This window comes from Notamacropus eugenii, chromosome 1 (assembly GCF_028372415.1).
Source record: "Notamacropus eugenii isolate mMacEug1 chromosome 1, mMacEug1.pri_v2, whole genome shotgun sequence".
NCBI classification, from domain to species: domain Eukaryota; kingdom Metazoa; phylum Chordata; class Mammalia; order Diprotodontia; family Macropodidae; genus Notamacropus; species Notamacropus eugenii.
In genome coordinates, this window is record NC_092872.1 from 300,045,428 (window position 1) to 300,070,528 (window position 25,101).

General features: G+C 35.1%; 1 protein-coding gene across 1 annotated transcript in view; it reads right to left on the reverse strand.

The window, feature by feature from the left end:
- Positions 1-10,045: 10,045 nt before the first annotated feature.
- EXOC5 (exocyst complex component 5) overlaps positions 10,046-25,101 on the reverse strand; it is a 54,534-nt gene continuing 39,478 nt past the window's right edge. The window contains exons 13-18 of the mRNA XM_072629305.1: positions 20,041-20,149; positions 19,557-19,677; positions 15,533-15,619; positions 13,349-13,457; positions 12,925-13,140; positions 10,046-12,232 (exon numbers count right to left, since the gene is read on the reverse strand). Coding sequence (XP_072485406.1) covers positions 12,044-12,232; positions 12,925-13,140; positions 13,349-13,457; positions 15,533-15,619; positions 19,557-19,677; positions 20,041-20,149 — 831 coding nt within the window. The 3' untranslated portion in view covers positions 10,046-12,043. The remainder of the gene's footprint in view (positions 12,233-12,924; positions 13,141-13,348; positions 13,458-15,532; positions 15,620-19,556; positions 19,678-20,040; positions 20,150-25,101) is intronic.

Genomic DNA, 25,101 nt, shown 5'->3' on the forward strand with positions numbered 1-25,101 from the left:
AGTTTTTGAAATACTAAGAGATTGCTGTAGACTCTCTCATTTTAAAGTGGCAGGATCCTTAGATTAGATTGTGAACAGCAGGAACTATCTTTTGCCTTTTTTTGTATCCCTAGAGCTTAGCACCATGCCTGGTACATAGCAGGCATTTAAAAAATGTTCATTGACTACTGGCTCATAAAATAATAGAATGCATACAATTACATGTAAAGAAAACTTTTTATCTGACAATTTATCAGTCAAGTTCTCTTCTCAACAAAGTGTAACTTGAAATATTAGTCTATTTCCATGACTATGTATCATTTTTAAATCCAATTAAGAATTTCAAGTTTTCAAATTTATTCTGAGTAGCTTTACAGGAGTTTAAGGAAGGAAAAGCTGGAAAGAAGATTATGACATTAATTTAAAATAAAATCATATGTGTGTATACATGCATATATATGTGGAAGAAAAATCCATTTCTTCAGTTTTAAGCTGCAACTCCAAACTGAAGTGACATTCCCTAGACAATTAAATGAAGAACATGGTATTTCATATGTTCAACAATTGATTCCATGTAAATTCATTTATCCATTCAACATATGGGAGCCTACTATGTAGAAGATACTGTTCATCCTCAAGAATACCCTTTTTCAAACAAATGGCAACCATATATTTAAATTACCTAAAACACTTGACATAGGAATCAATTTTTGCATAATAATACCTCAAATATTTTGAAAACTTTCAAGTATTCATTTAAGCTACCCCAAACTAGATACAATGAAATTCACTTGGAGTTCTTTGGTTTTTCTTCCAGAGAAGATATCTTATAGCTTCCTGAACATTTTATAATTGTTTACTATGTATGTAGGTATATGTATATATACGTATATACACATACACACACACACACATATATATACATATATATATACATATGCCTACACACGTACACACATATATTTTAAAGCGGAACAAACCTTTAAAGAGGATAAGTGTCAGAGAACTCCAACTACATGTTTTGTTTGACACCTTGAAAAAAAAACTTAGAAAGAGCCAGAGAATTCACCTGACACACAACGCAGTTTCAATGCCTGGTGTCTGAAGCATCTGCCACCCCTACAGAAATAAAGCAGGGAACAGAACATTTTGCCTAAGAGAAAGGAACAAGATGCTGAGTTGCAACTGTAGTTCAGGATGTTGTGAGTTTGCATTCATCATCTCAGCCATCCAAGTCAGATTTTCTTGATCACAAGCCTGAATAGGGTCAAGTGAAGAAAATCCTTGAGCATTTCAACCAAGGGGGAGTTTTTCTAGCAGAGACAACTTGGGCAAAACTGGCTTGTTGGGGAACACATTTTGAAAGGGCATATTGGTAGAAAGGAGCTGAAAACCTTAGAATGGTCAGCACAAAGCACAGCCAGGATTGGGCGTGTTTATGAGCATACAAGTTAAAGAAAACAACTTGCCTTGCTTCAGTGAAGGAGTTCAAAAATAGTTCAATTAAAATGTAAAGATATTTTGCTCATATCACCAAAAGCCAAGAAAAATCTGTTGAAAAATATTATTACACAGATATATGTAGAAGTGTAAACACTTGTCTTTTCTCTTGCCATGACTGCTCTCATAAGTTTATTTGACTAGGAAAACACTTCAATCTGACATATTTTCAGAGAAATAAAAGCCCAATTGCCATATAATTTACTACCATATTTGTGATTGGGGTTTATGAAGTACTAATGTTTTCTTTCGTTTCCTTCCTTCTTCCTTTCTCTTCCAAAGATTCTCAGAGTTCCATGTGTGAAGATTTTCTTTCACCTGGTCAGAAAACCATATTATTCCTATCCCCAAACTATATCTTCAGAGCTTGTGATGGCTTAGAACAAATTGAGGAATCACATAAGATGTTTTGCATTCCTAGCACTTAGCGCAGTGGAAGTGCTTAATAATTGCTAATTGGTTGATTATTCAAGGGTTGATGGAGTTTTCATTTTGGTTTGCTCCAGCTTTGTGCGATTTTGAACAAGTCTTTTCACTCCCTGTGGGTCTTAGTTTCTTATCTGTGAAATGCGAGAGTTGGACTAGAATTATCTGTAAAGTACTTTGCAGCTCTAAAATTCCATGATTCAATCAGCTTCTGGTAGGAGTGCTTCATAAAAAAGGTTGGGGAGAGAGGGACCTTTCACGAGCTACCAATGGTGCTAAGAGATATAAATTGAATTTACAGAAAAAAAAACAATGTTAATCATGAACAGACTTCCTAATCTTTAGCTTTCTGTCTTAATGTTCATTGTTAATAATCCACACAGTGACTATCTATCTCCTTGTGTTGAGAAAAAGTAGCAACTGTGGACCACAAAGACAGTCATAAGTATCCAACATGAACTTGCAAATACCCTAGCAATGCATATTTTAAGATTCTTTTTTTCTGCAAAAACTGAAGCCCCTTAAGGAGGGAACTTCCGCTATATTTCTGTTGTATGAATGAAAAAACATTCATTAAGAATTTATTATGTACAAAGCACCATATCAAGTGCTAGGGCTACAAGCAAGGTGGTCCTTGCTCTTAAGGAACTCATTCTGACAGAGGAAGGAACACGTATAAGAGTTTTCAGCTACAAATCAAATAGAAAGGCCCTGGGGTTTTTAGGGTACAGTGGCAAAGCGGAGGGTAACATGGCTTAGCACAGTGCCTGGTACATTTATTGCTCAGTTGTTGTCAGATGTGTCTGACCCTTCATGAACTCATTTGGGGTTTTTGTGATGAAGACTTGTTTCCTTTTCCAGTTTACTTTACAGATGAGGAAATAGGCAAACAAGGTTAAGTGACTTTTCCAGGGTCGCCCAGCTAGTAAGTGCCTGAGGCCAGATTTGGACTCAGGAAGATGAGTCTTCTAGACTTCAGGACCAGCATTTTATCCACTGGACCCCCTAGCTGTCTATGTAGCACAGTTCCTACCATATCATAGGCACTTAATAAATGCTTATTAATTATTGATTGACGTTATTTCCACAATAGAATCATATCCATTTCCGATGTTAAACTATTTAACTGTGGACACTGGTGGTGATAACTTCCTTTTATGGGTCCAATGCTTTATCTCATAAAGTGATCACGGGTTCTCAAAGACAAAGCCAGTGGTTCAGGTCCTCTAACAGACATCTACCATTTGAAGACTAGCCCAAAGTCAAAGAAGCTTGTCACTAGAAGGATCATCAGATGATTTTTTTTCAACCACAGAAGCTCATAAAGACTATCCTTTAAGAGTAGAGGAGAAAGTAATTTTGCCTAGGTGGTGCGAATGCACACTCAGAACAACTCACAGTTTTGTCACAATGTTGAAGATGAAGAGGTGGGGCAGTTTGTGCTCTCTCCACTCTAGCATACAAGAAGCCTTCTATAAATTGGCATTGATTATAGATGAACTGAAGGCATGGAAAACAAAGGTATATATGCCACGTCACTGCTCCTGGCAATTATTGGTAGCATTCTTCATGTACTGGTTGGTAGAGATTTCTTGGATGCACACACATAACACTTTTTTGGAGGGGAGGGTCTATTCTAACTGGGTACAAAATATCCTAAGAAAAGCAGAGGACAGAGAGTCATTTTCAACTTCTCTGAAACAGTTTTTGGAAGAGGCATTTTTCCCTGCTGCCAATCACTCACTTTTCTTACTCCAATGGCATCTCAACATAATCAGAGCATAATTGTATCTAACATGATGCTGGGCATTAGTTCTCGGGTGACTAGGAGCCTCAGATGTCACTTTTCTTGTGCTCATCTATACTTTGGGTATAGTATGAGCTGTTAATATAGTCAGTGTGTTTTCCCCTTAGGTGCCTGCTGATGTTCCACATCAAGGAATCCTAGAATGTTGGAGCTGGGAGGGACTTCCAAGATAGTCGTGTCAACCTCTTCATTTACAGATGAGGAAAATGACTCAGAAATGGTGAAGACGCAGGAGGCTGAGCCAAATAGCGAAATGACAAAAAGACATTGTGCTCTAATACACTAAAAGTCAACAGAATATAAATTTTACATTGATGAATATTAAAGTAACTGGCACATATGTGTGCATTAAAGTCTTCAAAAATCAATTTACATACATTATCTCCTTTGATCCTCAGAATTGAGACAAATACTACAGATGTTGCAGATACAGTCATTAGCTAGATAGTGAAATTGAGCTCAGACAAGTGAAATGTCACACAGTTAGTTTCTGAACTCAGGTTTTCTTGATTCTATGTCCAATGCTATCCACTAAGTTGCATCATAAATTTTTTAAATGCATTTCTAGGGATGATAGCATATGAGTAACAGTAGATGGGTAAAGAATCATGACATTTATATGGTATTTTGATGCATATGAGGCATTTTTGCTAATTTCTCATCAGATCCTCATAACAATATTGGGGGGAAAGTTCTACTGGAATTATTGCCCCTCCCTTCCAAAAGAGAAAACAGGCATTGGGACTCAACTATAAGTTTCACAACTAGCACTAGAGGCATCATTTGGATCTAGGTTTTCTGAGTCTTCTATTTCAACACTTTTCCCACAATGTCAGCCTTCATCTTTAAACACATATAAATTTTAATAGTGTCCTCAAGAAAAAAAGTTCTTTAAAACTATGCTCATTTTTTACTGTGATATTTGTTTAGAAAAATCTGCTCCAAACCATTGAATTCACTGGAGTTAAGAATACTATCCAGCTACTGTTCTTGGTATGTAGGTTGTATATATGCATGGGTAGATGTCCAAAAACTGCCGTAGTTTGTGTTGAATATTCTGGTTATTGCTTGATTTTCTCCCCTCCCCCCCAAAAAGGACAAGGAAATGAATTTCTGAAGGAAAACCAAGACACCAAAACAAGAGGAGGTGACACACAATGAGCCTAAAATATTATTTATGATGATTTTTCTTAGTATAAAAGCAAATATGTACTTAAATTTTCTCTTAGGTTCATGATGTGTCTGTCTGTAAAGATGTTGAGCTTCATGGGGTTTGTAATTTAAAAGAGGCTTCAAAAAGGCTACAAATTAAAACTTGAAATATTAGCATGAAAACCTAGTAGACATTTGGTGTTTGCCAAATACAAATAAATTCTCCCCCTGGTGGCCCAAAGTGGATATGCATCAGAATTTACAATCCTGCAGTTTTCAGAACTGTTAATTACCCTATCTGCAATATCTCACTTAATATAGGTACTTTGTCTTTCACATCCCATGTAAAACCCACATTATCTAACTCTAAATGTCATATAATGTGTGCAAGTGGTGGCAACATTTTCTGTCATTTCAGGTCAGACATTAATCAAATGCTTCTGATGGTCTTAAGTGACTTACTGCAACAGAAGAGAGACTATTCTCAACAAATGATGGACCGTATATCCATAGATACTTCTGCCAACTGCCCACCCAAAGTGAATTTATTGGGCAATCTTTCTCCCACTCAAGTCTCCAAACTTTTCCCAACTGGCCTGTCATGAGGCCTTTAATTCCATCATTAGAGATTCATTTCTTTGAGTTAAAGTGAGTTGGTTTTGAAGAGTTCCCAATTAAAATGCAAATAGCCCTGGGAAGGTTAGACTCTAAGCTCTCACCAGTTAGTAACAGCTTGGCCATAGTATTAATCAGGTTAGCTTGCCAAGTGCTTGAAAGCTGGGACTTGTGTCAATAGGATGGTCAAGGGGGTTAGAGGTAGAGGGTTAGAACAACAGAGTTGGTTGGGGTTGGTGGGGGGCGGACACGAGCAGCAAAGGGACAAGATGAGAGGATTCAGACTGAGGAAAGGATATTGAGAGAGTGACAGTCGCCTGGGCAAAGGAGCACTGCATTGTAGGACAAAACTGGAGGTCCTTCTTTGCCCCCACCCCATTCCACCTGTAGCCAATTATTGATAATTCTATTATCTAGTGATTGTCAGGTCATTTTGAAGGTAAAATTATTTTTACTCTGAAACTTTTGAATTAAAACTAGCTCAACTGGATACTGTCTATAAAATAGATATATAAATATTACTATCTTAGCTAAAATTAATTGACAATTTAATACGTTACACAGTACATATTAATATAGGAAAGTACATTATAATCAGTGTAATGTTGACCAAGTACTAATCCATTCCACCTGCTCAAATATTAGTGCAAATAATTATATATTTGTAATGCATCATTGCTGCTTCGTTCATATCATGCCTTCTGAATAAGTGCTTTTCTTCTGAAGTTGTTTGCTAGTTTGAGTTTGTTATATATTCATACTTGAATTGACTTTGGATAAAGTAGACTACACAACCTTTGAAATTCACTGACAAATCCTTACCAGGTAATTTTAAGGTATCATGTATTAAAGTTAAGTTATAACCAAAGAGCTAAGGTTAATTTGTACCCTCAGCCAACAATGGTAAAGAAATATATGAAGAGAAAAAAAATATTTTGCATGACTGTTGATAGCATACTATGCACACACAGAGAAACTGGTTTATAAATTCTTTCAATATGATTTTCTGTCCTCAAAGTCTGATTCTTCCAGCTTGTGTTTTGAATGAGGAAGAAACAAAATACAACCAAGAACAATTTTCAAAGGTCCGAAAATGAGTTTTGTTGTTCACACACATCTTCACATTCTCAAAACGGGTTTTTGTCTCACATTTTAGTTACAGGCCTAGCTCCTACATAGTAGCTTTCATTTATATACTGCCGTATGACCTAAAAAATGCTTTCTTTACGCAGCATATCAGGTGAGTAGCAAATGTAGTATCAATCTCATTTTACAAGCCAAGGAGTGATTCACAAAATATAAGTAGTCAGAGCCTGAACACAGATCCAACTCCAAATTCATTTCTACTTCATCACAATTGTCTCTTTCTACCTGTTGCTAATATAGTATGTCATGCAAGGGGACATTTTCTTTAGCTAATAAATATAGGGATTGAAACCTTCACTGTATATGAAAGAAGAAACTGGTTTTCTTGGATCTTCCAAGTGGACGTCTATTATTCAAGAGAAAAGGGTATACAGTATTTCTACACGGTTATTTCAGTCAAAGCTGGGAGGGAAGTAGTTAATAATGGACAACAAAATCAAGATGCCGCCTTCCCGCTCCCCTTCCAAAAAAAATCTCAACATGCTGTAATGATGAACAAAGTCTGATAACATAAAATTCAACAGGGAGAAGTATAGGGACTTAAGTTTGTTGATTACTGTTGAATTTAACTGAGAAAATCAACTGTATAAGTACAGGATGGCTGGATCTAATTCATGTAAAAAGGACCTAAAAGTTTTTACTGGATTGCAACTGAGCCAACAGCACAACATAGCAGCCAAAGAAGTTGACAAGAGTACCACGGTTTTTGTTGTTGTTTCAGTCATGTCTCTTTCCATGATCTCATTTGGGTTTTTCTTGGCAGAGATCCTACAGTGGTTGGTCATTTCCTTCTCCAGCTCATTTTACTGATGAGGAACTGGGGCAAACAGGGTTAAGTGACTTGCCCAGGGTCACACAGCTAGTAAGTATCTGAAGCTAGAGTTGAACTCAAATCTTCCTGATTCCTGGTCCAGCACTCTATCCACTGTGTCACCTAGCTGCCCCCAAGGACAAGGGGGAACCCTATTGTACTCTGCTCTGGTCAGAGCACTACTGTGCTAAGTTTGGGTCTGGATATCACACTTGAGGAAGGAGCATAGGTGTAGTTTAGTTTTGCTAAACTGTCTTTCCCCACCCATTCCCCTTTTCCCTTATTTCTGTGTTACAAGGGATGGTATTCTATGAGGACAGAGATATGCCAGGAAATGAAGATAATTTTTAAAAAAGATAGCAACAGAAATGTGTTTAAAATAAATCTAAGATCAATGGGAAAAGAGGAAAGATGTGGAATGTGTCCACAGGTGGTCCCACAACATAAGGGAACGTTGAATCAGGTCTTACCAGGACTGGGTGAAAGAACTGATATTTAACCTGGGAAGAGTCAGAAGGCGAAGTGCATGGTTATTAGCTTTAAACATCTGAAAGCCAACCTTGTAGAATGAGGACTGCACACGTTAATACATTGGTCAAAGAGAAAACTGAGACCAATAAGTGAAAGCCAAGAGGGGGGTAGATTTCAGCTTAATATAAGGAGAAACTAGCAAACTCTCTTTTCTCTTCAAAAGTGGGATGGGCTGCCTTGATTGATAGTGAGTTCACCATTACTGGAAGTCTTCAAGTGCATGCTGGATAACTACTTTTCAGAGACGGTGTAAGAGATACAAGCTTCAGAGAGAAAATGGACCTCTGAAATCACTGTTCAAATTTATGACCTAGCATGAAAAGTTATAGTGGAATGGGTCATAAGTACAATTTGTGATCGTTTATACTAGGGAATGAAGGGAAAAATGTCATAGGATTCTATACAGAACTTAATCATCAAATTTACAACCCATGTGAAAGAGGGGAAATTAAGGAAGGGCAACAGTAAATACTAAAAGTACTAAAAAACCTTCTAAAAAATAGTAAATACTAAAAAAGAAAATTCATCGCTAAATAGCTAGTTTTGTCATGAAACTTCAAAATAAAGGCTGTAACTGGATTGTACATGCTTTCTGTCAGTACCAACTTGTACTTGTCGCTTAAAGTTTCAGGTTTCGTTATACTTACTTAAATAAGGTCTATCCTTCCAAAGTACATATTAGATCAGCCCTTCTCAGGTAGAGTGAGGAGGTGCACATACTGAAAAGAGCTACTTATGTTAAAATAAAAACTGGGGAAGTTTTTGTACACCAAACACATTTTTGTATTGCATTCTGGAAATAGAGATCAGAAGCATTTGGGAGACACATTTTCTCAAAGTACGTGGTAAGTAACTAATATAAACAATAGGCAACCAAAAATGAAAGAAAGGGGTCCCAAATACAAATTCTCAGAAGTCAAAGGATTCTATACTGGAATCATGCTATAACTCCTTTGGTTCAGATCAACACTGCCTTAAAGGTGTAACATTGTATGTTGAGAGTCTCATGACTGGACTAAGACTCACATTCTCCTAAATTCCACTTTAGGCATTACAGATGCCAATGTACTTTCAATTGCATAGGTACAGAAATGAGGGGGATAGTTCTACTTTCAGACTTCTGACTAATTAAAATATCTGTATATTAAGTGGAAGAGCAATTTCGTGGAAAGACAGATAGTGAAAAGACAATGAGACTGGTTGAAAATAACTGTTAAGTTTCCAGCAGTTCTCTTCGTTTCTACTATTTATAATTTACCAGTTAGAAAAGGCAGCATGAGCTAAAAGTATTCCACTACAGCATGAAACAAAGTCCTGGTGTCTCTGTCTCAGGAGATCTTTAAGGAGAGATCCACCACATGTTGTAAATGGTCCAACCACCTGTCTGAAAGCAGTGTCTGAAAGTTCCATAATCTTTTGAGATCTCTTCCAACTCTATTATTCTATGATTCTTTTTTATGTAACAAACATTCAGTGCGGTTAAATCTTCATTACACAATCCAGAGACTTTCTTTTAAAACTTATCCTGTTCTTCAGATTTCATACTGCTTCACTTGAAGCAGCAACATTTCAGAAAATGTGACTTCGATTTCATTTTAAAGCTTTTCATAATTTACTCATTCACTTAATGCAATTAAGAATATGTAATGCATACAGCCATACATTACTAAAATACACAGTCCTCAACATTCAAATGGGTATTTTTAGCTTAAAATTTCACTATGCAAATAAATGAATTACTATTTTTAAATGTATAGATTCTTTCCCAACCATCATTTGGATGTGATGGTTAAGATGACAAAAATTATCTTCAGTTTTAGTTAGTTAATGAAGATACGTTATTTGTGTGATATAGATAAATTTAGTTTTCTTCTTTAAAGACAATATTTGAAATTTGAATTCCCAAAGACTGGAATATGTCTGGAACCTGACTTTTAGATAAAGTTAATGTTGGAGAAAAATTTAAGCTATAAAATCTAAAGAAAAAAGTACTTTAAAATTTTCATTAATACAAGTAATTTATCAAATGGAATATGAAAAGATTTTAAAAGAGTGGAAAAATGAAATGAAAAAACAAGTTCAGGGAATTTGTTTATTGAGCAAGGATGTTTACATGTCTAAATTTTGAGTACTGCAGGTTTTCTGTCACTATCTTTATAATGGAAATAATGAAAATATTGCACAGAACTCAAAACATGGAAAATATAGCTAACAAAATACTTAAATGAGTATACATTTTACATCTTTAAAATGAACTCAAACATACAAAATAATTTTGAAGCACATCTATGATTTGAAGTCTTAAAATGACATCTAATGTTTTATTTAATAATTGAAGTGTTTACAAATTGACACAGTATACAAAGATTTTTAAGTGGCCGTGAAAGCCAATGCTTTAAAATTGTTGGCTTTAAGTAACAGAGGCATTATTTGAATTCATATCAAAGCTTTCTAAAATGGCAATAGTACATTTTTGTGGTTTTTTTCTAGTATCCAAAACTTGCTGCTGCTCTGTCTTTGCTAAAAAACAGAACTATACAGCTGTATATACCTGCCAGTTTCCAAGAATGATTTCATAAAATCCGGCACTTTATATTTCCCTTGCTTACCTTGATAATACTGTGCTAAGAACAAAATGAAGACAATCTAGTCAATAGTGACTTGCATTATATCTATCCCCAGGGTTTAGAAATTTCAATCATTTGGGTAAGGAAACTGAATGTTCAGAAATAACAGATTTTTCAGAAGATAACCTATTTCTAAAAATAGAAAGGAGAAGCCCGTGGTTGTTTAAAGGATATTAGCATAAGCTAAATATTGAAGATGTTCTATTCCTTAAAGATTAGGAACAGAATACAGAGATTAGTAAAAGAAACAGGCCAATATAGAATGTTTTCTTACTGCTCAATTAAGCAGAGCAATTGCTCAGTTACATTCTACATTTCCACTTGGTGGCAAAGCTATCCTAAGCATTTTAATCTACTATCACTACATTAAGTTGGCTCAATCATTTGTCTACAACAGGAATCCGTTTCAGAAATACCTAAAGAAAGGAGAGAGGCAGAAGTTGTGGGGTCTGGGCCACCAGTCTTGGTAAGGAATTTGTCTAAAAGATTAGTTGGCTGGCTGTATATGAACTTTCAATTTAACTTCAAATGGAGGATAGACTTTCTGAATATTCATTCATTTTTTTCAAGACAGAAATCTTTAAAACAGCACTACTTCTAAAAATGAACATTTTCATGTGTTTAAATTATATCTCATCCTTTTATTTCCCTTATAATTCTAAAATAAAAAAGTAGTCCTTTCTATAAAGATACCCCCCACCTTATACCTTAGAGTAACAAAATCCAAAATGGGGTGGTCATATATATATGTATACATACATGTATGTATACATATATATAAATATATATACATATTTCTTGACAGGACATGTTAAACATTTATGTACCAAATAAGACATTGTAAACCCTCTTGAGTTAAGCCAAAAGCAAACATACTGCTGAAGTCCCCTAATATCTATATAAAAGAGCTTCACCAATTTAATTACATTGTTTATAGATTAGTGTTGTTATGTCTCATGAAAACTGTAGAAATTATGCAAAGTAGGATACTATGTTAGATGATGGAAAATTACTTATGAATACCTAAAAGAATCTAATTAATGATTAGTTGTAGCGAAGAAATCATTAAAACTGATGAGCAAATGTATTTTGGCGTCAGCTTTAAACCTGTGCTAAGCATCATTTAAAGTCACTAAATGGAATCAGATAAAGAACAAAGACAAACTCTGGTAATGTCTTGTTTGCCTTCCCACATAAATAACCTGTATGGTGAAAACAGTGACAAGAAATTCACAATACAAGGTTTGGCTGAAATCATTAGAGAAAAATTGCAAAATGTGACTATCAGTCTCCATTTCCCCCATAAAATCTCAAGTTTAAATATGGCTGCCATATTGTTCTGAAAAGTCATTTTCCTGTAAAAATGTGGCTATTCAGTTAGGAATACTCTGTGCTTTCTAAAAATCAAGGCTTGGGCAAAGTACATCAGTTTCTCTTTCAAACTCAACCTCAGCTGAAGTGCCGAGCCAAGCGGGCAGATCGATAGTCAGCTCGGAGTTGCACAAAGGAGTGAAGTATGTTCTTGTCCAGATTAGCAAGTTGTTCTCCAGAACAGACCTGCTTTAAATTATCTGGGGCTACTACCAGAAGGTTGCAAAGTGCATGCAGGGTATCAAAAAGCTGTAATACCAGTGGAATCTGAATTGAGAAAGAAGAAAAAATTATTAAATACAATATTAATTTGATGGGAAGACTGAAACACAATTCTCAATTATTTACCCCTCATAAGAAAGTTACATATAAGGGTTTTGTTTATGGCAAATGAGAATATTTAAAAGCAACTCAAACTTCAAAACACAAAGATTTCTAAATAAATTTTAATTCTTTGAGAAGACTCATAACTAATATCAACTATAATCATTCACATAAACATTTTTATTGACTAGGATAATTGTGATCAAACGTGCCCTGTCTCTAACTAAAGGGAAACATGAATGTAAAAAAATTTAGTTGAAAACTTCATAAGAAAACGATTTTAAAATGTACTGAAAATAAATTAAAAGATAGTGAAGAAATAAGGAAAAAAACATAATTAAATTATGGAATTTTTCTGATCCATAATACATATTACATGCCAGCTGGGCATATCAGCATGGACATATGGACCTGAAAAAAGGCTAAGTCTAAATTAAATTAAGTATCTAAACAAAACATTCAGAAAATATGAGTCAAAAGACTAAGTCTGCTTCTTTAAGGCCATGAAACTCAATGTAATGAAATTCATCTCATTAACAAACATGCATTATAATGATCAGAGAAAATACCACAAGCTAAAAAAATGTGTTGAAACATTTTGGGAACCAGTTACAAGGTTTAGTAGCTATACTTACCTTGAAGTCTTTGGCACATTTCCTGTATTCAGCCACATCACAAATTGCTAACATGCCACCCATACAACTATAGGAATATTGTTGAAGATGTTCATAAATAAGTCGATGAAAACGTACTCCAAATTCCATCAAAACTGTGTCCACATTCTTCCCATCCATGGAATTTCTTATCTTTTCCACTTGTTTCCTGACATAACCACAGACTTTAACACATGCCTGAAAAAATTTTGTACAATTATAACATGGAAATGTTTATCAGCTCAAGTAAAAAAAAATAGGCTCTAATTTCAAAGAACTGATGAAAATTTTACAGCATAACAATATTTTTAAAATGTATGTTATCTTTCAAAAGTATTAGAGTATTTGTCAAAAGTATTTCAAAGCACCTATAATCATTAACAAAGCTCCAGTTAACATCACTCACATTAGTATATTGAATGAGAACATTATTTTCATCTTCTGGCTTAAAGTCTGTCTTCTTTTGTTCTGCAGTCAAGATATGCTTCATCTGTCCAACCATACAATTCAATGTCCTTTAAAGTTGAAAAAACAATATGTTTGGAGGTTTTAATTATTAAAGTTCCTTACAACATTAAAACTATTTGAATTTGAATTAGATAATTCCACAATGTTAAATTATCTCTGCTTTATTATTTGCTTGCTTTAGAAGTGAGAAAAAGTCATCATTTGCACAATATTTTAAGACAACTGTCATATGATTCAGTTTAAAACCATCACTATAAAAGTGGAAAGAATTAGGCAGAAAGGATTAAAACACTTCTAAATAGGGAACAATTCATTCTCACTCTTCCAAAGTTAGAACTTCCCTGCCCATGTTCACATACCCTATTCATGAAAAGTAAATCTTTTTATTTCAATTTTTGCTGATAAAAATCATACTAAAATATCTACTTTTCTGTCTTAGTAAGTGCAGTTTAGTAGCTGTACAATAATTAAATCTCTCTTTGATTTCCTGTGATTTATTTCTCACCTCTTAGTGAAGTGATAAAACCAAATTCAATTAATGAGGATTCACTGTAACAATAAAACATGAAATAAAAGTGTTTGGTAAGAAAAAAAGAATGCTTTGTGAAGCAGTACAAATCAGTGGAAAGGGCATATAAAACCAGGATCTAAATCTGGCTCTGCAACTAACAAGTGACCTTGGTTAAGTCATGTAACCTATCTGGACCTCAGTTTCTTTGTCTGTAAATGAAGTCAGACTAGATGACTAGACTTTAAACTTTAAATTTCTGTGGGTGTATATAGCCAAATATTCAAAGGGGAGGGGGCAGACAGAAAGTACTGATAATGAATATAGATGTACAGACAGTTAAAATGATTAAAAAGACAACTTCTCCCAATGTAAAGAGTCTTAGGAATGAATAACATAAATTAGAACGAGGCATCATCACACTGTAAATTATCTTTTGAAGAGAAGAGGATATTTACTTAGGAGACATAAAGAAAGATAAGTCACAAGAGAAAATCTGGCTGACCAGTAGCATTCTGCATAAAAAAAATTTCAGGTGTTCATATCAAAATCAATCAACAGAGTGACACAGCCTGCACTAATAAAATACGATGTCTAAAATAAGCAAAATGTTATGCTTGATCATGAGTCACATTTTAGTAGGGATGCCGCCTAAAGACACTGATTTTGCATATCATCACCCTGACCACCATTTGGAGCAGATCCACTTAGTAGCTTAGGCATCTTAGTTTTTAAATGTAAATGGTACAAGACGGAAATTTAAAAGCATGTAAACATAAAACAGCATATGAGAAACTAAAACAATTCACATGTTGGAGAATAATACCTATACAGAAAGGCTGTAAAGAAGTAGAATTACTTACAGAGAAAATGGTTGGGAAGTGACATAATAAAATTTTTTACATATGCAGGAAAAATTATTATATAAAAGGTAACTATGGTCTGACCTCTTCTTAAAAGAGGAAAGGACTGCAGTTGCTTGTTACATGAAGGCTTTAGTTTAGACCACAGAATAAACCTGTCAGGAAAGATAACTCAAAACTGGAAAGTTTACAATGTCATAGCTTCTCTTAGATTTGTTATGGTTCAATTTAAAAGCAGTAGACTAAACTAGATATTTTTAAAGGTTCTTCTAAGCCAAAATTCCGTCAAACTAATGTGTTCTATTTGTCCTAAGCATATTTTCTTACTTCTTTTCTTTGATGCCAGATGTTACGCAGTATAAAACAGACCACACGTCTGAAATTTAGTTTGGTATTTATTTTTGTTCTCTCCTCTCTCTTCCCTCGCAATCACCAAATACACAGGATGCTTTTAAGGAATTCATTTTACTGTTTGTTCAAAACACATAAAAAATCCTGGAAATTTAAATTGCAAATTAAATCACCTTTTAAAAAATGTTGTAGAGGAGTTTCTTTTTTTTGAAGGAGAGAAGAGGATATTTTTAGAGGTATACCTTAGAAGTAGCCTTTACTAGGAAATAAAAGATAAAGAGCTTTCATCTACAACTATGTTACAAATGAACTTTCAACAATTTTCCGAAATTAAAAATACTGACATGTTATGCAAATAACAAACAGTTCAAGAGTAAAAAAAATTGTCAATATAACTTGCCTATCAATACCAGTATCCAGTTTCATCTCCATTTGTTCAATTATATCTTTTTTCTTCTGAAGGCATTCAGATAATTTAGGAGAAGAGCTGTTAAATATTTAAGGGAAAAAATTCAATGTTACTATTTATTTGAAAAATCTAAAATCTTGCTTTTTAAAAATAATCTAGTCTTGCCCCCAAGAAGCACCCAAACACAGTCAGTAAATGTAATGCATATTCTTTCCCATTTACCAAATTACAGCATTTACAGAAAGACTATGGCTAGGTGCAAGGCTCTTACATAACTCAATAATAGTAAATGAATATGAAATGAAATGAATATGAATATATCACTCAAATGACCTTCAAAATTAAAAGCACAATCATTCAAAGGGCAGCAGATTGGTGCATGCTGGGCATAAGTAAGATGAAACAATCCAAACAAGGAACCAGGTAAGAGAAACAACATAACATCACCAGAGAAATGACAGGGAAAATCAAAGGGCTAGTAACATAATAAATATCACATATGGTGTCCTTTGGCCAGCTTGCAATGCTGCAGTGGTATCTACACAATGTCAAGAAGGCTAGAGAAAAGCTTCTAGGACACTGACTGGACTCCATGGAATAGATTTTCGGGAGGCCACAAGAGTCTCATGGAATGGAAAGGCTGATCTCTATTACTGAAGAGAATAAAAACCTACACTGACCTATCTAAATAAGATTGCAGATTCATTATCAAAGTAATTTTTAAATTGCCAGAACGATGTGGATTCGCTCCTAAGAGAATTAATTCTTGAAACAAAAAATAGTGCTATTATTATTCAAAAATCAAAGGAAATCACCAAGTTAAGTGAGACTTACAGGTTGACAGTATAATCTTGCTAGCTTATGGCATCAGAAACTGGATTCAGTTTGGGAAAGGAAAACAAAAAGACTTGGCAGTTATACCTGCCTTCTAAGTTACTGACATGCACATCACATCTCATCAAAATTTTAAAGGACTATGTGTGTATGTGTGGGGTGGGGAGGGTGTGGTTATTTGACCCAATGTTTAAACAAGTCTTATCACAGGAAGAAAGGCTCTCTTTAGCAGTAAATATTAGAAGTGATTTCTCGGAATGCGTTCCTGAAACCACCAGTGGTATATAGTCTTTGAGAGGTTAACTAATAGTATAACTTATAGTATACTATTTCTCACAAGACATTGATATTGATAGCTATACGAACATATGATGCTCTGATAAAACAAAATTGAAAAATCAATTTCCTTTTTAGCACCAAAGCAAAATTACTACTACTGCCTGCATCACCTTCCCTCCTACCCCCACTCCCCCATTCCCCTAGCCCAAACCCCCCTCGTTCCTTCAACAGAGACACATGGGGATGCTGGATCTTCTGCAACTCTAGAATGATCTGAACCATTAAAAATGTGTCATAAATATAGCACTTAAAATCTATTCATTAGATAAATCATGTATTCTGATAATACAGAGACGAGCTAGTTCATTTATTGGTGGAGCTATCAAGGAAAGCATCATAAAAATGTAGCGTCCGGGCTAGGAATTAAAGGATGATGAAGATTTTAATAAATCTAGAAGCTGGGTTGGATCAACTCCCATGAACTGCCAGGTTCTTTTCAATCTAACGGACTATGATTTATGAACAAGCAGTTTTTTTTTTCTACCTCCCTTCCCAATCCCTCCTCCATGGAAGGTGAGGAATTCCAAGTATAATGAATGGTATGAAAGAAAGAAGTATAGTTTTTATCTAGAGTATAAGAGGCAGAACACCATGAAAGATGGCTGTTAAGGTAGCTTGAAAACGGATTATATAGAGTTCTGAATGCTAATATGGATTCTTTTTTATTAAATTATGCATAAACATTAGATATTTTGACCAGTAGAATAATATAAGCAGAGTTTTGCACTGGAAAGATTAAACTGATTAAGGGAGGGAGGATGGTATTAGATGGCAAAGACTGGAGATGCGGATAGCAGTTAGGTCACTGGTACAATAATTCAGTTAACAGGGATTGATAGAATAAATTAGAATTGTGGCAATGGTAACAGTAAAGAAAAGATGGATCCAAGAGTTAACGGACAGGAATTAACTATGGATTGTATGTGAGGAAGAGAGATAGAGAGGAAAGAGGTGAGAAGAGGAAAAAAAAGAGGCAGGGGAAGAAAGGGAACTTATTTCATCCTTATAATATCCTGGTGCCTGGTGGCATATAGCAGGTAGAATCATCCCAATTTTATAGTTGAGAAGGGTTATAAATAACTTGTTCATAATCACAAATACTAAGTAGCAGAGTTAGGACTCAAACTCAAGAATAATACTCTCTCTTCCAAAGTACAAAGCCCTTCAGCTAAAATATCTCAAGAAATACCGATGAATAAGCACTTATCAAGTGGCTGCCATGTGCCAAGCACTAAGGATACACAATCAAGAATGTAAAATCCCTACACTCAAGGAGTTTACACTCTATAGAGGAAAATTAACAAGTATATAAGTAGATACAAACTGAGCAGGAGGAGAAAGACACTAGCTGATGGGGAATCAGGGAGGGCCTTGATGAAAGTTAAAGGGCACAGGTAAGGAATGAGGTCATTCCAGGCATGGGGAAAGCTGGGGGACAAGGCAGCCTGTGTAAAAGCATGAAGATGAGAGACAGACCATTATCTGAGAAGAGTTGAAGATCAATCAAGAACATTCATTAATTGCCTGCTATGTACCAGAAACTGCACAGAAATACAAAAAAATGGAAGAAAAAACTACTCTCAGGGAGCTTATGAGTCAAACAGGAGATGCAGGAAGCATTTAAGTATCTAAAGCATATAGAGATTAAATAAATACAAGGACATGAGTAGTTGAGGGGAATCAGAAAATGCTTTACACAGAAGGTAGTTAGCTGCCTCTAAGGTAGAGGTGAGTAGGTAGTGCCTTCCAGGTATGTGGGAGGAGGAAAGTCAGTTCAAAGAGAGAAGGGAAATGGAAAAAAGAGATTTAGGATGGCAACCTGAGAGAAAGGTAGGATCTAATGAAGCTTTTTTAAGGAAGGGGAGACTTAGGCATGTCTGAAAACAGTACAGAAGGAACCAATGAGAGAGGCTGAAGATTAGACAGAAGAGATGTTTGAGGGGCAATATATCAGAGGAGATGTTATCAAAGGAACATACAAAGCGACTCTTCTTGACAAAGAGAAAGGTCACATCATCAGTCTGCAGGATGAGCAAAGAAGAGGGCACAAAAATTTTTTTTGAGATGAAGAGAAGGAGAGAAAAGGGAACTCAGAGCAAATGGTCTAGATGTTCTCAATAAAATAGTGAGGATCCTCAGGTAAGAAGATGAAAAAAAGGGAAGTGTGGAAGACTTGGTGAGAAGAGATTTGAAGGAGCTCCTAGGAAGAGTGATAAGGAATCAATCAAGGAGGAATAAAAGGATTCCTCTGCAGTCAGAAGAGAGTTAACATAAATTATAAACCCAGTCAAAAGGGTTTTGTTACTTTGTCCAGCTCAATTTGGCTGAAGATAATAGGAGTAATCCAAGGCTTGGTTTTGGCAAATGAAGAATAACAATAGGAAAAGGGAGTAATTCAAGAGCAGAGGAGAGTACGTAGTTGAAATGGTTAACTATAGGACATAGAAGGTCTCCTAAAAGTCTTAGTAAAATTTCAAGGCTTAGTAGTTTAAAACTTCACTATGACTTTTGTTTTATAAGGTAAGAGATTGGGATTATGAATGTGGTACTCTTGACGGAAATAAAAACATTAGGAAGAGAGGCAGTTTTCTGAGAAAATGAATTTGGTTTTAGATATACTGAATCTGAAATTTCTTCAGGTCACTCCATTAAAAACATCCTTGAGGAAGCTGATGACAGAATCTGACAATATGGGAGAGTAGCTTAGCTGTGCAGCTATAGCTGAGCATGTAGATCTGCGCTCATACAATCAAGATAGAGAGCTGGACACCTTATCTGTGTAGAAATAATTCAACCCATTGGAGCAGACAATCACTAATATTAATTAAAAGATTTGACTGACCTTATCAGTGGCATAAGGTGATCATTAAATTGTTTGTCAAAAAGGTGAAAAATAGTGTTGGCCTGTTGCACAACATCCAAAAAGTAGAGATTTGCATTTTTAGAATCTGAAGAAGGAATTCCTAAAATGTAAGTGAATGTATATTAAAATCAGCTATTAAGAGAAATTAATATCTTGCACCATTACAAATGTTTCTGGTCAATAATATCTACTATTTTAAGTAGAAAGAGTAGTAAATCATCTTTTTAAGATAACACAGAAAACAATATAAAATTAAGATAATCATTTTATAACAAGACGTTTCAGATTTAACTTATACTAATGATTTTTAAAATTATGAAATTTTGATGATTTTACTTCTTAAAAATAGATTTTAGCACATTGCATCATCTAAGTCTAAAAATACAGATTCTATATATAAAAATGTCTAGTACTTTTAATACTTTTATCTCCTACTATGCATAAATTAAGATATTATGCTTACCAGCAAGTCCTGTTTCCAAGGCATAATCAATATGTTCGATACACAAAAATTCCACAAGAACAGTAAAAATTCTAAAGGCATTCCTTGGCAAATCAGATGGGTCAGAAAGCTTTTAAAAACAAACAAAAAAAATCCACTTCAGCTTAAAATGAAATTAATTCACCTAACATTTACTAGACAGATAAAGCATTATGAGGCTTAAAAACAATAAAACACAGTCCCTACATTTGTGGAACTTATCATCCTAGTCAAGGAAAACAAGGCAAATAACACAAGGAAACATAATACAAAGTATTAAAATGACCAATTACAATTAAGAAATTATTTAGTAATTGAAACAAAATTACTTAGTAATTTCACAAAAATAAAAGTAAAAATAAACATATATAAATGACTGAAATCACATAATAAAATGAAAATTAATTTCAAAAACAGAAATAATGATTTCTATCATAACACACATGCTGTCTCTGTGATGCTCCAAATCTGTCTTGCCCTATAGCTTTCCTGATTTGCACCAGGCCATCCTGGAAAGCCCAAAATAAACTCAAGTATATGATGAACGACTGCTAGTTACTGCTTGTCTAGCTACTTCAAACACCACCTAATGACAAGAAGTTACTATGGGTGCCACAGAAGAAACATAACTATTATAACTCCTTAATGCACGATAAGGACCTCAGGCAATCAAAATAGCTATCATAAATAACTCTCTTTATCTTTTTTTGAACCTATGTTTTCACCCTATACAAACCTCCAGAATAATGGGTTTCCTATTATTGCTACACTACCCATTATGTTCATTTGGTCTATAAGATAAAAGTGTAACCACCTCCTACCCCCATCCACCCAGTTATTTGGGGATTCAGGGAAAAGGTCTATGTTACCTTAACTTTTTGGCCTTTATCTTTATAGAATATGAATTCTAATCCAGAATTAGATATCTGTGACTTAAATATTAACCAACAAGCATTTATTAAGTACCTATTATATGCAAAGTTCTGTGTTAAATAGCTGAAAACAGAATTACAAAAAAAGAAACAATCTCTACTCATAAGAGGATTACATTTAATGGAGAAGGCAAGAGGTACAAATATAAATGTACATAGAATAAGTATAAGGTGAGTAAGTACAATTACATATAAAGTACTTAAATACATGATATTTGGGAGGGGAAAGGCACTAGCAGTTGAAGGGGAAACCCAAAAAGGTTTCACATCTAAGATGGTGCCTAAGTTCCATATTAAAGGAAGATAGACTATGAAGCTGAGATGAGGAGAGACCTCACTCCAGGCAGAATGGATAGCCAATGCAAAGGCAGAGCTGTGACACAGGATGTTGTATGAAAAGAACAGAGAGAAGGCCAGTATCAAAAAGGATGAAAATACTGCATGATTTCATGTCCTCAATTCTAACCAAAATTAAAGGTTAAACTTCTTTGTGACAAAAATAATTTTTATGTACTTCACTTACATCTTGATTTCGTAATAAATTCAAACATTTATTAAATTAAAAATTTTTTTTATTGTATTCTGAACGTTAAAAATAAGCGTTTCCATAACAGAGTAGAACAGAAAAAATGATTGTACATGAAACTGCAAATCTCTTATGTACAACTTGGTATTCCTTTTAAATATATAATAAAGTTATCATGTAACCTTTTTTATTCTCTCCCACCCACCCTACTAGAGATGGCTACCATTATAAACAAATGTATCTATGTATGTGTGTAAATACACATACACATGCATACATATAAATACATACATTTGTATGTGCACATGTATATGTACACATGTATACATAAGCTTTTACTATGTGCCAAAACACTAAGTACTGAGGAAAAAGCCATTTTTAAAAATTTATTTTTAGTTTTCAACATTCACTTTTACAAGATTTTGATTTCTAAATTCCCCCCGCCCTGCTTTCTCCACTCCTCTCTCCCTAAGATAGCATACAATCTGATATAGGCTATACATCTATGATCATATTAAACATATCTGCATATTAATCATGTTGTAAAGACGAATCAGTATCAAAGGGAAAAACCAAGAGAAAGAAAACACACACACAAAAAAAAAACAAGGCAAAAATTGTATGCTTTGACCTGCATTCAGACTCCAGAGTTCTTTCTCTGGATATAGATAGCATTTTCCATCAGAAGTCTTTTGGAATTGTCTCAGATTATTACTGCACTGCTCAGAAGAGTTAACTCTAATAAAGCCAGCCACTGCACAATGCTGCTGTTACTGTGCACAATGTTTTCCTAGTTCTGCTCACTCACTCAGTATCAGTTCATGCAAGTCTTCTCAGGCTTTTCTGAAGTCTGCCTGCTCACCATTTCTTATGGAATGATAGTATTCCATTACCTTCACATACCACAACTTGATCCCCAACTGATGGACATCCCTTCAATTTCCAATTCTTGGCCACCACAAAAAGATCCGCTAAAAATACTTTTGTACGTGTGAGTCCTCTTCCCTTTTCTATGATCTTTTTTGGGATACAGATCAATGCTATGGCTGGATCAAAGGATATGCAGTTCTATAGCCCTCTGGCCATGGTTCCAAATTGTTCTCCAGAATGGTTGGCTCAGTTTACATCTCACGAACAATGCATCAGTGTTCCAATTTTCCCACATCTTCTCCAATCACTTTCGTGTTTTATCATGTTAGCCAGTGACAGGTGTGATGTGGTACCAGAGTTGTTTTAATTTGCATTTATCTAATTAATTATTTATCTAATTATTTAGACAGCATTTTTCCATATGACTATAGATATCTAATTAGACTCAGTTCTCTATATATTTTACACATGACTTTATCAGAGACCCTGGCTCCAAAAATTATTTCCCAGTTTAATGCTTCCCTTCTAATCTTGGCTGCATTGGCTTTGTGCAAAAACTTTTCAATGTAATCAAAATTATCCAATCTGCATTTCATAATGTTCTTTATCTCTTGTTTAGTTACACATTCTTCCCAACTCCACAGATCTGACAGGTAAACTATTCCTTGCTCTCCTAATTTGCTTATGGTATCACCCTTCATGTCTAACTCATGTACCCATTCTGACCAGATCTTGGTGTATATTATGAGATGTTGGCCTATGCCCCGTTTCTGCCACACTGTTTTCCAGTTTCCCGGCAGTTTTTGTCAGATAGTGAGTTCTTGTCCCAGAAGCTGGGGTCTTTGGCTTCATCAAGCAGTAGATTACTATAGTCATTGACTACCGTGTCTCTGCTTCTTAGTCAGTATCAAAGTAATGTTCATGACTGTTGCTTTACAATACAGTGTTAGATCTGGTATGTATGGCTAGGCCACTTCCCTTGCATTTCTTTTCATTAATTCTCTTGATATTCTGGACCTTTTATTCTTCCAGGTGAAATGTGTTATTATTTTTGCTAGTTCTTTATACTGTAACAGGTCTTTGCGTCTCTGCCTGTGGTATAACTTACCCTATTCTGTCCCCCTATCCTCTTCTCCCAACACAATTCTTTCTTTTACCCCTTATTTTTATTATCATATCAAATTCAACTTATTCCCACACCCTCTATATATATCCCCTTCTAAATGTTATAATAAAGATACAGCTCTCAAGAGTTACAAGTATTATCTTCCTGTGTAGGGATGTAAACAGTTTGACTTTATTGAATAATACCTTTTTTCCCTTTCCTGTTTACCTTTTTATGCCTCTCTTGAGTCTTGTATTTGAAGATAAAATTTTCCGTTGAACTCTGGTGTTTTTTTTAAATCAGGAATGACTGAAAGTCCCCTATATCACTGAATGTACATCTTTTCCCCTGAAAGATTTTGCTGGATAACTGATTCTTGGTTGTAATCAAAGCCCCCATGCCTTCAAGCTGCTAAGTCTTGTGTAAATCTGTGATTCCAAAATATTTAAACTTGTTTTCTTCTGGATGCTTGTAGTATTTTCTCCTTGACCTGATAATGCTAGAATTTAGATATGATATTACTTATGGTTTTCATTTTGGGACATCTTTCAGAAGTGATTGGTGGATTCTTTCAATGACTATTTTACCTTCTGGTTCCAGGATGTCAGGGCAGTTTTCGTTGATACTTTCTTGAAAGATGCTGTCCAGGTTCTTTTTGTGATCATGGCTTTCAGGCTACACCAATAATTCTTAAATTATCTCTCCTGGATCTATTTTCCAGGTCAATTGTTTTTCCAATGAGTTACTTTACATTTTGTTCTATATGTTTATTCCTTTGATTTTGTTTGACTGATTCTTACTGTCTCATAGTCATTAGTTTCCACTTGCCAAATTCTAATTTTTAATGAATTATTTTTTTCAGTTAGCTTTTGTATCTCATTTTCCATCTGGTCAACTCTACTTTTTAAGGACTTTTTTTTCTTCAATGAATTTTTTTTCCCAATTTGGTCAAATGTGTTTTTTAAGGAATTGTTTTCTACATTCAATTTTTGTCCTTTCTTTTCCAAGATGCTGACTCTTGCTTGCACACCTCTTACTTCTTTTCCCAATTTTTCTTCTATCTCTCTTATTTGACTTTTAAAATCCTTCCTGAGCTCTTCCAAAAAAATTTGGGGCTTGAGACCTGTCCCAGGAGCCTCAGATGTTGGCGACTGGAGGCTCTGGGGTTCTGGCAGCTTACTTGGTGTTGAACCAGCGTCCTAGTGTTGGTGTCTGGGGTGTGCTCAGCCAAGTGAGATTTTTCTGCATGTCCCCAGGGCTGTGCCAAATCATGGGGACACCCAGCTGCTGAAAAATACCTACCCATCCAGGCTGGAGTTGAAGAACATGGAGGTCTGCTGCTGGAGGATGTCCACCTGCCTGCTCAGGGCTAGAAACACGGGAAAGTCCAGTTGCCAGAAGATGCCCACCCACCCAGGGCTACACTGAAGCATGGGGTGGTTCAGCTGCTGGAGGATACCTGCCAACCCAGAGCTGTGCTGAAGCACAGGAACCTTCTGCTGCTAGAAGATGCCTGCCTGCCCAGGGTTGTGCCAGTGTACGATGATTCTCTGAGCTGGAGTCTGCCAGTTCCCCTGGCTGTACTAAGGCATGTAGGGGGTCCTGGTGTT